The sequence below is a fragment of the Primulina huaijiensis genome, chromosome 17 (genome assembly GCF_012295235.1).
Source record: "Primulina huaijiensis isolate GDHJ02 chromosome 17, ASM1229523v2, whole genome shotgun sequence".
NCBI classification, from domain to species: Eukaryota; Viridiplantae; Streptophyta; class Magnoliopsida; order Lamiales; family Gesneriaceae; genus Primulina; species Primulina huaijiensis.
Window position 1 is genome coordinate 5,006,987 of NC_133322.1, and position 16,904 is coordinate 5,023,890.

The 16,904-nt window shown below is 32.5% G+C and overlaps 3 protein-coding genes and 1 long non-coding RNA gene across 6 annotated transcripts in view; 3 read left to right on the forward strand and 1 right to left on the reverse strand.

Annotated features, from left to right (window-relative positions):
• The first annotated feature begins 1,257 nt into the window (after positions 1-1,257).
• LOC140963547 (uncharacterized) lies at positions 1,258-6,386 on the forward strand. Of its 3 annotated transcripts, none has more exons than XM_073422914.1 (9): positions 1,261-1,917; positions 3,187-3,270; positions 4,014-4,048; positions 4,178-4,298; positions 5,063-5,136; positions 5,486-5,600; positions 5,757-5,841; positions 5,980-6,028; positions 6,166-6,386. In XM_073422914.1, exons 1-9 carry the CDS (start codon positions 1,714-1,716, stop codon positions 6,167-6,169), a joined length of 771 nt encoding a protein of 256 aa, XP_073279015.1. In that variant the 5' UTR covers positions 1,261-1,713; the 3' UTR covers positions 6,170-6,386. The 3 variants fall into 3 exon arrangements, with proteins under 3 accessions (XP_073279014.1, XP_073279015.1, XP_073279013.1); XM_073422912.1 differs by having other exon boundaries at positions 1,265-1,917; positions 5,757-5,884; XM_073422913.1 differs by lacking the exon at positions 3,187-3,270 and having other exon boundaries at positions 1,258-1,917; positions 5,757-5,884.
• Positions 6,387-7,158: 772 nt separating this feature from the next.
• On the reverse strand, positions 7,159-8,658 carry LOC140962498 (uncharacterized). The gene is made up of 2 exons (XR_012172556.1): positions 7,798-8,658; positions 7,159-7,700 (listed from the first exon to the last, which is right to left on the reverse strand). It is a non-coding gene; the product is annotated as an uncharacterized lncRNA (long non-coding RNA).
• A 2,523-nt stretch (positions 8,659-11,181) lies between these two features.
• On the forward strand, positions 11,182-12,939 carry LOC140962332 (temperature-induced lipocalin-1-like). Its single transcript, XM_073421200.1, has 2 exons — positions 11,182-11,737; positions 12,595-12,939. The coding sequence occupies exons 1-2, from the start codon at positions 11,366-11,368 to the stop codon at positions 12,778-12,780; spliced, it is 558 nt and encodes a 185-aa protein (XP_073277301.1). The 5' UTR covers positions 11,182-11,365; the 3' UTR covers positions 12,781-12,939.
• A 3,527-nt stretch (positions 12,940-16,466) lies between these two features.
• The window catches only part of LOC140962903 (mannose-P-dolichol utilization defect 1 protein homolog 2-like), a 5,465-nt gene continuing 5,027 nt past the window's right edge, over positions 16,467-16,904 (forward strand). The window contains exon 1 of the mRNA XM_073421983.1: positions 16,467-16,633. Within this exon, the coding sequence (XP_073278084.1) occupies positions 16,478-16,633 (156 nt within the window). The 5' untranslated portion in view covers positions 16,467-16,477. The remainder of the gene's footprint in view (positions 16,634-16,904) is intronic.

Genomic DNA, 16,904 nt, shown 5'->3' on the forward strand with positions numbered 1-16,904 from the left:
ATATATAAATCGAGACATTTACTCGAGGTTATATCACCTAACATTACACTTTATTATATTGAAATAACATGAAGTCTTGAAACATGTTATCTGGATGTAGCATTCTAATTTTATTATAATTGTCGTTCTTGTGGCGACTTATTCTAAAATTTTACATCAATTCATTCACTTAGTATATAAAATGATGGGAATAGTATAATTTATCAAATTTGTTGATCTCAATCAATTTAAAATACAAATATTTTTTAAAAATTATATAATCGTAAAAAAAAACAAAAATTGAGTCAAAATTTCATAATATATATTACTTTACTTAGAAATATTACATGATAAAATTTTATTTTAAATAAAAATTAACATATATATTTATTTAATCTAGAGTTTATTTTATTTACTCATGTTGACAAGATAAAAAAATCAAATTATTATGGTATAACCTTAGGCACCGTTTGGTTCATGTGATATGATAAATAAATGATATATAATAAGAGTGATTATAAAATAAAAATTAAGGATAAATAACACATCATGATAAATTATATGATATTTGACATGATTTTAACTTGCTTGATTATTTTTGTTAATTATTTACTAAAATGTCCTCATCATATATTAATTAGTAATATATTCTTAAAATGATTGAATAAATAAATAAAATTTCTAGAATTAATTTATTTAAAAAATTATAAATAAAATTAAAATATTATATTAATTATTAAATTTTCATTAATTTCAATTTCCGGAAAAACTAAAAAATCGATTAATATTATAAAAAATAATTAAAATTTGATAATAACATAAATATGCATTTATTGTGATAATTAAAATATTAATACAAATTTGAATATTAAATAATGGTTAATAACAATTATAATATTACGGTTAAAAATAATATAATAATAATAATATGAAAATAATAATTAAATTATTTATAATATTAATCAAATTAAAAATTATATTTAAGTGTTGTCAAATTTTTTGAATTTATAATTATTTAAACTTTAAGATATTAAAAAAAAATTTAAATTAATCAAACATCATCATTCTCTCCCAAAAGATTATATAACCATCAACAAGAAGATAATAATGCATGCAATACGGGTCGAGTGCGGGATGAACGGACCAATCACAATCTTAATCATGCATACACACCAAACACATGATAAGTGAATGATTAAAAATCAATCATCTCATATCATTCATACGAAACAATGCCTTAAAATCAGCCTTAAGCATACGTATTAATGCATTAATTGACAATATATATCCGCGGGGCAAGAGTGTAGGTCCGTCCTTGACTTGGAATGAATGGAACCTTCATTAAAGTAAAAGTATTATGAAGTAAAAATGGGTTTGAGGGTGAAGATAAGTACTAGCTAGGAAGAAGACGAGCTGTAGACAAAACATTGAGGGCAAAGTAAAATCTGATCGATCGATCTGCCCTCCAATGGCGTGTGATGTTTCATAAATATGCTTGGATTATTATATATTTGAGCAATCAAATTCCTAACGGGCCCCAGTGTTAGAACAAAATATGAGAAAGAAGAAGTAATACGTGACTATCTTTTACAGCATAAGTCAAAAAAATAAGTTGGAAGTATTAGGTCTGTTCATCCAATATCATCTCTAAAAGAGCAGGTGGACGGGGAACTGCGAAAGTTTAAAAAAAAAAAAAAAATTTGGAGGAGAAAGTCTCAGGGTTTTTGATTGCAAATGAAGGAGAGATCATGGGTTTGCACTCTTGTCACGCAGCTTTCTCTCTGCATTGCAGTCTATGTTGCTTTCAATACAGGCGGACGACCCGAGAAGTGTACACTCGGGATCAGCGCAGGCCAAGGCAGGCCAGTCGATGTATACTTTGCAAGCGTTGGCGGCGGATTCAGGCCGCTTGAGGAACAAACCCTTCTGCTCGAACAGGTTAGATCTTTATGCTCTTTAATGGGTTTTTTGTTTTATTATGAAAAGGATCGAGGTAATTTTAGCACTTCTTTTGAGTGTTCTGTGGATAAACCCAAAAATATCCATGTTTTCATGGCATAAAAAATTAAAAATATTTCATCTTTATATATGTAATAAAAAATATAATATTCTAAAAAAATAACAATAAAATCTTATTTTAATAAATTTGTATCTTATTTAAAAACGGGAAATTGGACTTAACTCCCCAGCCGTCGTTTTTTTTTGTGTTCAGTCCCTGGGTACTTTTTTAGTACCACATTTTCACATGAAGTGTACCACATTTCCACATGAAGTGTACCACAATTTGTATGACATAGTACCACAATTTTGTGGGTAGGGAGTGAACCCAAATAAATGTTTTGGTTGGGGATTTTTCACCAACTTCCCCATTTAAAAACCACATATTATAATAAAACGTGTTTTAAATAATCATATTATCCTAAAAATAAAAATTTTTACAAANCACATATTATAATAAAATGTGTTTTAAATAATCATATTATCCTAAAAATAAAAATTTTTACAAAAAAAATTTTATACGAAGCTCCAACTCGACTTGAACAATATGTTAAAAAATTATTTTTCATTGTAGCTACGTATTCGAGTTCACACGTCTCACGAATCAACGGTTTATTTGTGTCCAATAAAAGAAATAAGGACTGTACGTTCTGTCCAAAAACATCGACTGCCCCCCCCCCTCCCCCACTAATACCTGTGTTCGCCTAGAGCCACCCCTTGAGTGATATTGCATGAGTTTATCACTATATAATTCTAGTCATACTCTAGTTTTTACTAGTATTAGTTTGGAATGAAAGTTTGAAAGTAACAAGGAGTGATGAATATGCTGCAAGGGACGTTCATGCACGACTATAAGAACCGGTTTATTTCGAAGCTCTTTACACCTACCAATGTTAGCTGGACTAATCCATTGTGGTGACACTGATTAGGGAAAAAACATAGAGAGAAACAACAACAGAGAGTTTTGGGAGATGTAGTCACAGACTCACAGTCGATACCGTTTGGGGGTGTCACAATCATATCAGATCATGGATGTTTATCAGGTCGTGAGTCCTAAACTCGACCCAAGACCGTCAACATGATCCAATAATTTTGAAATTCATATATGTGGTTTCAATCTACATCACTTTGTAATGAGTCTATTTATGCATTATGAATTTTGTCAAGGATCTGTTTTGACTTTTTTTTTAAAAAAAAATGTTGATGAAGATGGTGAAGGTGGTCAAAACCTACAAGGTGCAGTTTGTGATCAATATTAGTGAACTTGGGGAATATGATCCGCTTCTGAAGAATGTAAGAATTGAGAATCTATTTGTCGTTGCTTATTTTCTATCGTAAATAATAGCTTCGACTTTAGTTCTATCCGGTTTATGCTCTCCGATGTTATTGGATCAAGATTGTAGTAATAGGAAACAAAGTTTCAGCCTTCCAATAGGTTGTATGTTGAGTAGTTGAGCACATTGAATATGAGCAACTGTGTGCCCTCGAACAAAAAGAATAAACATGCTTTATATGTAATTTTCTTGGAAAGTTGTCACTTCAAGATACAACAAGTCACATTCTCATCATCAAATTTCATGGGTATACTGGTGATCATAGCCTTAATTTATATGCGAAGAATGTTTTTCAACTTCTTTGAAGTGAATCAAATCTCTTTATGATACACAATTTGTCGAACAAGAATATTGGTGCCCGGCAACAATCACTGAATGAATTTTAGATTCTTTCTTGAAGCATGTTTTTTGTCAGAAACTGCGATATCGGTGCTTTAATTGTTTTCAAAAGCTATACATATATGTTCTTGTTATCAAATCCCCCCCCCCCCCTTGGGATGATAGATTCTTGGCTGACAAATTACTCACTTATAATTGTTTCCAACTTTCTGGTAATAAAAAATAGAATTCGTTCTAGATCGTAGCTGAATTATGTGAGTGTTCCTTCATTTTTGGGTTGACATTTAGTTTATGAATTTGGAAATTTTATTTTGAAGTGCAAACTAGTTCTAATCAGCTACACAATGACTCCTCTGTATACAGGCATCGTGGCACCCTGAGTTGCGAGAAATTCCCTGGTGTGTTCTCTTTTACAGTTCTTTATCATTCATCGGATATTGAATTTTTAATAGGCACATTCTGTTGATTTTATTCAACACTGGATAATCTTCTTTTTCCATTTTGTCATCTCCCCACACAACCTGTAGGTACACTACAGTCACCACTAAAGCATCGAAAGGAGAAGGAAAAAACTACTTTGTTGACAGAATCAGAATGCCATATGGACAAACTTTAGATATTATTGCACTGGATACCAAACTGGTCCAGGTGCGATATGTGTGCTGCAATTATGTCTTCTTATATGGTCTTCAATTATATTTTCTTCGAACATGTTAGGTTTTGTTATCGATCGTTAAGGTTCCTACCTGGACTACTAACTAGACAGGTGTTTCTTTTTGCTTTTGTTTCGCGTAATCTTTATTGGACCGTGTGTTCTGGTTAAAAAAATGCACACCATCATTCTGATGCCGTGTTTAGTGTTTACCCATTCACACCATTGTCAAGCGTTAACTATAAGTTTTATCGTCTCTTGTCCCACTTACCACCAAGCTCAATGATCTAAATGGGTGATTAAAGCCAGAGTCTTGGCAGATATATGAGGCAAATGCCACATGTTTCGAGCATGTTGTAATATGACTGCAGGTGGATTAGCATTTGAGTGATTAAGGGTGTTATCTTTCTTGTGGAATCTCATGGACAATACTTGTTAGCCTTTGATTTACATTATAGTAACTTACAATATTAATTTTATCCAACTGTGTGTAAGAATGTGACATATGACTTCCGTTGTTCTTACCAGAAGGTTGCCAATATTACTATGTAGATACACACACGCACATGCTTTGATAATCAATTGGGAGACGCTTGAAATGCTGGTGAAATATACATGAGAATTTATGTTAAAAATACCAGAGCTTAAATTATGGTTTGTAGTACTTGTGATCAATAACTCTGTTAGTTTTACCTTTCATTCTTGTTCTTCCCTATTTTCAAACAGTTCAGTGAAACATTATTGATCCTATGGTTTTTAGAATCCGTCAACTGTCCCTGGAAAAGATCAGCTTCAGTGGTTGATGAGGACCCTGAACAAAAGCGATGTTTCCTGGTATTTTGCTGTTTCTTGTAATTTGTAAACCCGTATATATTTGTTGTATTCTGATGCTTTGCCAATCATCCCATAGTAAGACAATGGAAGAAAAACACTTGTGTTTTATGGATAAACTGCATATTTTGCTTTTGAACAACTGCCCTTGTCTTGGTGGAGAAACCATTTATCGTTTTTACATCACAAAGCGTAGAAACAAAATCTCAAAGATAAGCTCCAATATATTATATACATTGTACGTAAAACTCTATTTCACTCTTCCATTACATTCCAGCCACTCCACGCTGACGCTTATTTTTTCGACGCTCCTTCTAGTCATTTGAACTTCTGTTCCTCTCCTTTAATACAGGAAACTCGTTGTTGGATTCCACCAATTGTTCACATATGACTACAATATGCAGAAAATTAAAGAACAAGAAACAACTTTTAGGCCCTTGCTCAACACATTGTTGCGTTATGGAGTGGTAAGCATAAGTCTCACACAATCCCACCCCTTAGTTTTATTTTTGTTCCAAAAGATAACATCAGTTCATTCTTTGCTGCACTCTATGAAGTTCCATTAATATGGAATTGGCCACTGAATTCAATATTTCATGCCCTTTTTCCTTTTGTCCATTTAGGATGCATACATGAGCAGCCTAATTCATGCGGACCATGTCGAAAGAGAGGCAACACATCTGACTAATATAGGACCAACAGATAAAGGTCCTTATTTTATTTCCCTGAATCAGAACAGTGTACCCATAGTGTGAGTGCTTACATTTCTAAGCTTCTACAACATTACTTCTTGAAAATGGAGACTTTTGGGTAATTGCCATTTTCTTGTCTACATGCATATTCCAGGGAAACAGACAACGGGTTTCTTCTCCACTCCGTCACTTCGTTGGAAATGGTAAGTACTGACCTTATATCCAATTTCAAAGGATTATTGATCTGTTCAGTGTTTTAACATTTTCCCAAAACCAAAAAGTTCGATTTCGCAAATCGTATAAACTTGAAGTGCTAGTAGTGACACTTGGTTATATGTAGGTAACGTTCTTTGTAACATTGACGGGGGAAGTTGAGAACATAGTATCGTTTCCACAAATGGGTAGGGCAGTGATGTAATCTGCAGATGAGACCTCATTTTTTTTCCTGGCCATTGTATGTATATTTATCGGAAAATGCGGATAATTTGTCATTTCAAATACACTTTGTAACACAATGTGTAATCCTGATTATATATGTAGCATGATCCATATTTATTTGGATATTTTTCTTTGCTTAAAATCCATGAGCTCGCCATTTTTATGTCGTTTTTGGCTAGAGGCTGTTCTTTCCCGAACAGATGATTCAACACAGTTTGTAGTCGAACTTGGCATTGCACGTTCTTTGTTGATTCATAATGGATGTAAATATTTATGGCAACTAGATCTTTGTCAAGAGTGGGTCTCATGTCAGACCGTCTCACGAATCCTAATCTGTGAGACTGGTCAATCCTACCAATATTAACAATAAAAAATAATATTTTTTCATAGAGTACCCAAATAAGATATGTGTCTCACAAATACGACCAATGAGATCGTCTCACACAAGTTTTTGCCCTTCGTAAAATATGCTAACCATTTTATGCATTCGTTGCTTTATTTTATCAATCATTAATTAATTGCTACTTAATACTTTTAGTAGTTTTATACTTTTATTATTACAATAGCACAGAGTTTATTTCGAAGTAATGACATTTTTGTTTTTGCTAATTCTCGTACTTTTTTAATAAAAATAAAAATAAAAATAAAAATAAAATAAATATATAAGTAAATTTTTTCATAAAAACAAATGTACAAGATTAATCGTCAGCTCGATTGGAGAAGGACGAGGGTTACAGTGAGGAAACGGGAGTTCTTTAAGGGTTTGTTGCCCCTCTCTGTAAACCCCATGATTTCAATGGCGGAAACAAAAAATCAACAACCCTTAAACCAAAAAAGAAAAAAGAAAAGAAAATGGAATCTGGTGCTACGCCGCAGCGCTCAGAATTTCTGTATGTATCATGTATGAATGTATGTGTGCGCGGGTTTTCTAAAGGGTTGAAGTCCACGCCCTTCCACATTCTCTCTGCAACCTCTCCATACAGTATCGATAAGGGGGCTGTGATGATTTTTTTTAATCTCGATTTCCTTTGAGCTGATTTGATTAATCGGGTGGGGAGGATGACCCGATTCCGTATCTTGGCGGGGCGACACGGATGGCTTGTGATTTCGGGCTTTTTAGACCCCTTTGATCGCGAGCAACCTGTGGTTTCTGCAGCCATGGCGGCACCGGGCTCTCTTTGCCTTTCTCAAATAAGCAGATCTGAGCCTCTGTTTTTTGATTGATTGAAATTGTTTTTTATATATATATAGTTGCAAGGCAAGATTGAAAACTTAAGTGTAGAGTTTACTCGAAAATCTTCTGATCTTTACAAGTTTTGAGATAGCTAGAATGATTTGTAGGGATTTTGCTGTCCTGCTTTCTGGATGAAGTTCTCTTCCTGCCCTCGAAGCCGGTGGGATGGGTTGATCTCATTTTCTGACGAGCTAACCTCATGTCTTGAGAATCCAATACCCATATTTGGTTAGATGAATTTAACCCTGAGTAGTGTAGGAAACATAGATTTACATTGACTTTATGTCGATCAAGATATACCTAGTAAGCCTTTGACTCTTTCGAGTGAATGGAAGTTTCTTGGCACCTGCGAAAATGTTTGGCAAATTTGCACTACCTTACTTTTAAATACTTTTATTTCGTGTTCTTGACATGGGTTTCGTCGAGATCAACCCCATCTCCCCACTCACATATTATTTCTATCCTCGGATTATCCATTCCATTCAATCTTCATTGGTGAAGAAGCTTCTTTGGCCAAAGAAAAATTCGGTATCACCAAATTGGCATTGGAGATGACGAAACATAAGGAGAACAAACTTAGAAGATAATTAGCAATAGGGAGTGACGTTCTTCATGTTGAGGGCTTCACCAAATCCCAATCCTAATCATATCTTAAGTTCATCTCCATTTCATTACGTTATTTTGGTGTAACACTAACGTCAAGATAATAGAATCAGACGAGCAACAATAGAAAATTGTGTTCGAAAGGGTCGAATGAGAATTGGAGGGTTGCAGCACGATTGCGGTGACAAAGAAATGATTCGATATTACTAAAGAAACTTTTGAGATCTGACCAAAGTGGTTGAATTATGAGACGAGCTGAAAGAGATGAGGGTGTGTTTTCTTCTCTTTTGGACGAGGCACTGCTACACAAATACTACAAAGACGAGTCTTTCCTACCATTTTGGTTAAAAGTTGGCAAAATATATTCTTGAGAAATTCGGAAAATCGACTTTGTTTGATTGAGATTAGCTATGAGTTAATGGTGTTAGAAACTATTGAGCTAGTGCTGTTACAGAATAGAGGGAAGGTCTGAATATAAAGGGTTGAGTTCGGCTTTCCTTCATATTTTATTTTAGCCAAAACATTATATCTTGAAATTAATATATTAAAAATATCCTTTTTTTCCCATTACTAAAAATGCTCGGTTGTCCATACAAATAGTCGATAGTTTGCAATTTCCAATTATGCAAACTTTTCAAGGACCGTAGATGTGCATATATATTCTTACAAACGTGTATTTTCGTATTATATTAAAATAATAATATTGAAGACTACAATTTTAAATTAAAGAAAACAAATTATTCAAGATTTGAGAAGAAAAGACGAAGAGTAAAATGAAGAAACAGGGAGAGGCTCAGATTCGCCTTTAATCAATCAGCAGACGCTAATCCTGCCATGGCTGCGATAAATCAGAACCCATATCAGGCTCGATTACGCCACGCCAAGCTACAGTTTCGCTTAAATTTCTGATCTTTTACAATATCATCACTGCCTCTCAACAGTTTAGGGTTTAGGGTTTAGGGTAATAGGTTCACAGATAAAGAAACGAGAAATTTGTCTGGCGGCATCATCATCATCATCACCATCATCACCGCCAATTTCACCATTGATGCGAGAGGGTTGTTGGATTTGCTCTTAGAATCATCGGCCGTTGCTCGTGCGGAGAGGGGCAACCACCCTCGAAGACTCCCAGCCTCCCCGCGCGGAGCCGCAGCGGCCTCATACTTAAACTAATGAGATTTTTGGACTTCTTCGGTAACCCTACGTTTACTATATATACATCGAGAGCGTAAAAAAATGTGTAAAATATAAGGCTATTTTGGTCTTTTGACTGTAAAATGATATTTTTAGATAATGTAATAAAGTTAACTTGTTATTAAATGGGTTTTTTAAAAAAAAAAATTAATACAAAAATCAATTATTGTAAATATAATGAGTAGGTATATTGTGAGACGGAGTTAACTTGTTATTAAATGGGTTTTTTTAAAAAAAAATTTAATACAAAAATCAATTATTGTAAATATAATGAGTATGTATCTTGTGAGACGGTCTCACGAATCTTTATCTGTGANAGTAATAATTTGTTATGGATGACCCAAATAAGAGATCTGTCTCACAAAATACGACCTGAGAGACCGTCTCACACAAATTTTTGTCAAATTTAATATGTCAATTATTTGGCATAAAATTTCATTTAAAAAAGTTCACAATATTTTCATATATGTCCTATGTTCGATAGGATCCTTGTTACAATTTGTCCATTGATCGGCGACGTCATTTGGATGGGTAGGTATTCGTTACCTTGTTCTAATATATCGAGAGGTGCATCACTTGCTTTACACTAAGGTTGTATTTATATTAAATAATTTGTATTTATAGAGGGATCTCAGATAAAAATAAATAATAGGTTGAGAGTTTATTGAAATCGAAGCAAAAAATATACATTCTGAATTTTAAGATAAAACGGATGCAATAAACTTGAGATGTAGATTTGAAATCGAATCCATTTAAATCTTACTATTCAAATACAACATAAGACCTTAAGCTCGTGGAATCGGTTGCTCATGTCGATGTTTAGATACTCACAGCTGACATCGCTCGTTCGTTAGGCTATCACTACTTTTTTCCTAACGTGTTACAATTGTTCCACATTGATATATTAAACTAATAAAGAGTGACTCGTAAACTCAAGATGTCACATAATTCAATAAGTAAGTTTTTTGGAGTACAACAGTTCTTGGATTTATAACCTAATATCGAAAAATGTTAGGTTGGCTAATTCAGGACAATCAAATAAACTTGAGTTACGGGGATAAATTTTTTATTGATATTTGTTGAATGGGTTATGAACGATTGCTCATTTTTTATCAACTATTGTAACTACACTAAATCAACTAACACATTAAGTATCTAACTCTACCTTATTTCGGTCTTAACTTCTTTTCTGATATACTTTCTTAGTCGTATCACCACATCACGTCAATGTAATTTTTTTAATGACTATCAAATTTGTAGTCATTATTTTTCAGTGTACATTGAGTAAATACTCAAATTAAGCAATACTCCGCAAACAGCGTTAGCTAATTAAATTGTAATAGAAAAATTATGTGCACCAAATTGAGAAAAGTTAGTAAAAAAATCAAATTTCTGACCATTCAATTAACTGATTATCTAATCAACAAACTTGTACACTATGTCAGATGGGGCAAATGTATTTATAGGATCACCAAATGCATTAAGCAACTTTCCCATCCCAACTAGAGGTGGTACGATATACCTTGTATCGAAATTTCGGATATCGTATATCATACCGAAAATACTAATATGAGAAAAATGATACCGTTATCGTACCGATTTTTCGGTATACCGAAAAATAGGTATACTGAAGTTTCGGTACGGTATCGGTAAAATACCGTCATACCGAAATTATATTTAAAAAAATTCATTCTCTTGTAATTCCAAGGTCAGTGATCNTTACCGTACCAAATATTTCGGTATCGGTACCATACCGTACCAAAAATTTCGATATACCAAAAATTTCGATAAATTCGATATTTTTCTGTATGATAACATCGATATATCAAAAATTCGGTATTTTCTCCCATCCTTGATCCCGGCCATTTCTAGAATCTTCACGTTTGAAGCACCGTTACACGTTTAAGGTTGTGCTTTCCCCACGCCTCCAAAACCCTCCAATATACGTACAAATACTTCTCCCTTTAACTTAACCCGCAATCCAGCACAACCTTATCGAGAATTACTACAAATACATACCCCTAAAACGTCGACCCAAGCAACCCAAATAAAGGAATTCTCGGTGAATTAAATGGGAACGAAAGAAATGGAGGTGGTGAATGGTTTAAACGTAGAGAGATACATGGGAAGATGGTACGAAATAGCTTCATTTCCCTCCACATTTCAGCCCAAAAACGGTGTGGACACGAGGGCTACGTACACTTTGAATCCAGATGGCACTGTGCATGTTTTGAATGAGACATGGACAGGTGGGAAAAGGGATTATATTGAAGGGACTGCTTGGAAAGCTGATCCGAAGAGCGATGAGGCGAAGCTTAAAGTTAGGTTCTATGTGCCCCCTTTCTTGCCTATAATCCCTGTCACTGGGGATTATTGGGTTTTGTACATTGATGAGGATTATCAGTATGCTTTGATTGGGCAGCCCAGCAGGAGGTATCTTTGGGTATGTTTCTGAAAATCTTGCTTTTTATATGTGGTTTTTGTGTTGTTTGATTTGACTTAATTAGTGTGTGATTGTGGATTCATGTGATTTTTATGTCTTTATTAAGGGTAGTTTGGATTAATCTTGGCTTTTTGAGAAGAAATTTTCATGTTTGATGAGTTTTTATGCGTTTGAAATAAGTGTTCTGGTGTTTTTTTAGGCATTTTGACAGAACAATCTGTTTTTAAATACCTATTAAAGATTACTTTTTCGAGCTTTTTGAAGCTCATGGAGGAAGAGATGCTGATGTGTTTCGAATTCCAACTTCCAATTCTTGTGGACTTCCTTTGGTGTCAGCTTATTTTGATTTGAAAAAGTACCTACATTCCGACTCCAAATGCAACCCAAGATCAATCAATACTGTCTTTTTATCTTTAGGAAAACAGTATAAATTCTTTAGATTGCTGTCGCACTTTTATAGTTTTCAAATCTATGCAACATTGATCAGTGCTGGAGTCCGGATACAGGCATTTTATGTGTGTGTGTGTGTGTGTGTGTGTGTGTGGGGGGGGGGGGGGGGGGGAGGGGGTTGAAACAAACAAAGTTAGGGGTGTGAAATCATGTGAGTAGTAAGTGGCCAAGTGCTTCGGCAATTCTTGGCCTCTTGGGTAGCACGCCTCGTCTTTTTAAAGAAGGCTGCTGGATTCGATTTGCTGCTAAGTCTCGACGTTATTGTTTGCTCGGAAACAGTTTGGTTCATCCCATAAACATGTTTGATATAGGCTTGGATAACAATGATTTTCAACTCTAGCTAATGTCTCATGCTTCATATCGAAAGGCGTCTCAACAGTTTTGTGTTGCTTGTTGGGTATTGGCAGATTCTTTGTAGGCAATCTTCTCTTGATGAGGAGACATATAATCTGCTGGTGGAGAAGGCCAAAGAAGAGGGGTATGATGTCTCCAAACTACACAAAACAACACATTCTGATACTCCACCTGAGAGTGAGAAGGGCCCGAAAGACACCAAAGGGATATGGTGGATTAAATCTATCTTCGGGAAATGAATAGTTGGAAACTTTAATTCGTACGATATCATATTTAAGTGTGTTTTGTGAGGTTTATTTCTGGTGCTACTGTGCTTGTGGATGTTCTGTGATTTTGGATTCTTTGTGTATCTGCAGTTTCTGTTGAATGACCATTTACTTTGCTTTGATGTTCCAACTGAGTATCATACCTGAGTACAATCAAGTTAGGATTTTCATTTTATATTTGAAGGCATCATTAGTACTTAATCGCTTGGATATAAATCGATTATTTTTCTCGACTCGACTCATAAAAAAAAATGAAAAAAATGAAGTTAGTTTGTATTTGGTTTTGGAAAAGTGATGAAACTATATCTGTTTCTTGAAAATGATTCTATTTCAAATCACTTAAATTTTGTTATCATTGCTAAAATATTTGATTATGTTTAATTATTTAAAAGTATATAGTATATGCAAGCGGTTCATTACTTGAGAAAAGTTTAGAAGTTGCCATTAAATCAGGTTAAACATTTAAAAATATAATAATTAAGAAATTTCGTAGTAAAATGATTACTCAGGGAAAACATTCATGGAATTGAAATTAATGACAATTTATTTTAGTTAAAAAATTTGAGATTAAGTATATGAAATAAATATATATAATTTTTATAAAATGATATTAATTAAAAATATTTTCATGTACGTAATTTACATTTTTAGATATAATATTTTTTTGGTGTTACTTTATTTTATATATATAATTCATTAAATTCTATGAAAATGTTTATAAATTTATATAAATCTTTTAAAATAAATTTGCAAGAGCTTATTAAATTTTTTTACAACTCTATGACATTCTTTAAAAATTATTTAAAATCTATAAACATATAAATAATAATTAAATCTCTACTTACTAATATGAATACTCTTCAATGAGTCTTTTGTTCTTCTTCAGCAAGAAAGTTTTATTTTCTTTGAAAAGTGTTACTTTTAAAGTATAATATTAAAATTTCTAAATTTAAAAATAGAATATTGAAGCTTGGGATGGTTAACTCGGATATGTCAGTTACGAAGAAAACTGCCCATGAAAGAGAGATCGGGTCCATGGAAAGAGCAATAGGCTGATGACAACAATTTGAGTGAGTATTATGGGGGGTCATACAAAAGATAAACACAAAAATTCTTTTGAGACAATCTCACGAATCAATTTTGTGAACATATATTCTATATGGGTCATCCATGAAAAAATATTATTTTTTATGTCAAATATACTAATTTTTATTGTAAATATGGATATGAGTGATCCGTTTCACGAATAAAAATCAGTGAAATCGTCTTACGAAAGACCTACTCAAAGATAAATTATATATGAGAAGAATTCACCGTGTGTATCTTTATGAACATTGTTGAAAATATGTTTTTCTATTTTTTTATTAATATAATTATTCAAAATTCCATAATTATAATTTTTTTTTAATTTGATAGTTAATTACAGAAAATAAAATAATGATATAATAAATAAAATAAAATATAATAATAAAAAAGAGAAGGGGTACAATCTCTCTCGATGTCCGCGCGAGACTCACCTCTCGAAGACCCAAACTAATTTAAATTAATTGATTTTTGATGTCATTATAATTTTCATTTATCGAATGATATTTCAGTTTTATGCTCCAGAATACATTTGTGGAGACATTTGTTTGATAATTATATATATTAATGAAGTGTTAAAACTTTAATACAAGTTACATGTATTTCAATAGATAGAATTTGTTTTTCAAACAACAAGTTGCAGGTTCAATTTCTAAGATTTTTTTTCTTTATTTATTTATTTTTATAATTTATATATCAAAATTAAGTTAGTTTCTCGTTATTTTTTATAACTAGTATCTAACCCGTGCGATGCACGGGATGAAATTAATTACTATGCTAAATTATATAGATTTTTAAAATAAAAAAAGATTATAAATATACAATTAAGAAAAAAAAATTTCACATATTATGAAAATTTTCTTTAAATACAACATTTGTCGTTGAAATATTTTTTGCTACTATCACTGTCACATATCAAAATTTTTAGACCTTTAGGATTTGTAACTCTGGATACAGCGACATACAACTTACCATGACTAAAAACTGGTTTTTTCAAAAAAAAGTCCTACTTGAGATAAAGATTGCTCTTAACTTTTGTTGATTGTCATTGCATATGATACAATCAAAGGAAACTGCCTTCGTCGAAATTTGGAAGGAAGTATTGTATTAGAAGGAATCAATTACAATCTTGGAATAATAACTTTATGACGCGCATTAGTTCCAGTTAGAATCTTTCGTTTCAAAACATGATTTCCAAGTCTTGTCAAAATCAATCAAGTTCTATTACATAGTCCAAGATAATGATATATGTTCCGCAACAACATAACCGAAGTTTCTACCTTCAAGTTCTAACCTCGAAACAAAGTATAAATTAAAAATTTGAAAGTTTCAATAAATTTTAATTTATAAATTTCAAATAAGTTACTTTTCAAAGTGTGTATCAATAATTTGATGTAACGTCTTAATTTATAAAATTTCAAATATAGTAGCATTATTTGATATACCATCCTAATTTATGAATTTTTTTGGGTCAAATGGTTCACCATGATCCCTACCCTATCCTACCCGAAATTTTTTTCCAGGACATATTTATAGTCTAACCCGAACTAAAACCCCAATATGACCTCAAGTTTTTCTTTTGGATTATGATTGTGTACGTTTTTTAGCACATTTCTATGAAGGAGAAATATTTCTTTGGAGGTTTTACTTTTTTTTTTCCCTACCTATTCTACAGATCATCTTTTGAGAAAGATCACATATTTTTTCACCTTTACTTCGACTGTTTGTGTTTATTTTTATCTCTTTAAACTTTCATTCAGTAAATGATAAATTTGTGGATGTCCAAATTCTTGTTCGGATAGTCCCATGACAAACCTTACATCCTAAAATTTTAAGGTCTTTTTACACATGCAGTGAGCATTTTTATGTATTTTACCACATATCTATGAAGGAGAAATATTTCTCCGGAGGTTTTTTCACTTTTTTTCACCTATTCTACATATACTTTGAGGATGTAATTCCATCCATGACACCAGATCTGAAAAAACCCAACAATTTTTTTCCCAATATTTACAGTGTAATAGCAGTTTACTGGCCAAAAATCTTACAAGACAAAGATCTATCCTCATTATAGTTGATTATCATATGTATTTTCAGTTATTTTAATAAATGTAAAAAAAATAAATTAGTTATTAACTATATTAATTTCTGTATTTTTTTTTTCTAGATCCTTTGTTTTGGTAAAGGATATAGTAGTGATAAACATTAATTAATAAATGTTTGGTTTATCATTAATTTCTGTATTTTTTTTTTATAAATGTAATTTCATTTGTCGAATGATATTTCAGTTTTATGCTCCAGAATATATTGGTGGAGACATTTGTTTGATAATTATATATATTAATGAAGTATTAAAACTTTAATACAAGTTACATGTAGTTCAATAAATAGAGTTTGTTTTTCAAACAAGAAGTTGCATGTTCAATTTCTAAGATATTTTTTCTTTTTTTTTTTTATTTTATTTATTTTTATAATTTATATATCAAAATTAAATTAGTTTCTCGTTATTTTTTATAACTATATTTTACTTCTAAATTTAAATATAAAGTAAATTAATTATAAAAATCGCTTGGCATCTCGAAGAAAAATGGTGGAGATGAAATTTCTTGGGATAGACTTTAGCTGCGCATTGGTATCGCTAAGCAATGGCGAATTCCCTGAGAAGGATTGTTTGCTACCCCTAATATCTAAGCTTTTGGGTTACTGCATCGTCGCTGCGTCCACCACTGTCAAATTACCGCAGGTAATTACGCAGTCTCGTCTAAATTTGTGTCGATAAAACGAGTTCTAATAGTGTAGTTATGGTTGTTTCTCGTGCGTTAATTTTTGTATTGATTGGACTTAGCGCGGTTATGGTTGTAGATCCATGTTTACTGCACTTCTTTCTTGATGTTTTGGGCAAAAAAGGGATTGGACTTTTGATTTTTGGCCCCGGATTGCGAAGCCGTGCTCCAGATGTTTAGTATCTTAGATGGGAGGAGCGAGAGGGTGGAAAGTTTTTTTTTTTTTTTTTT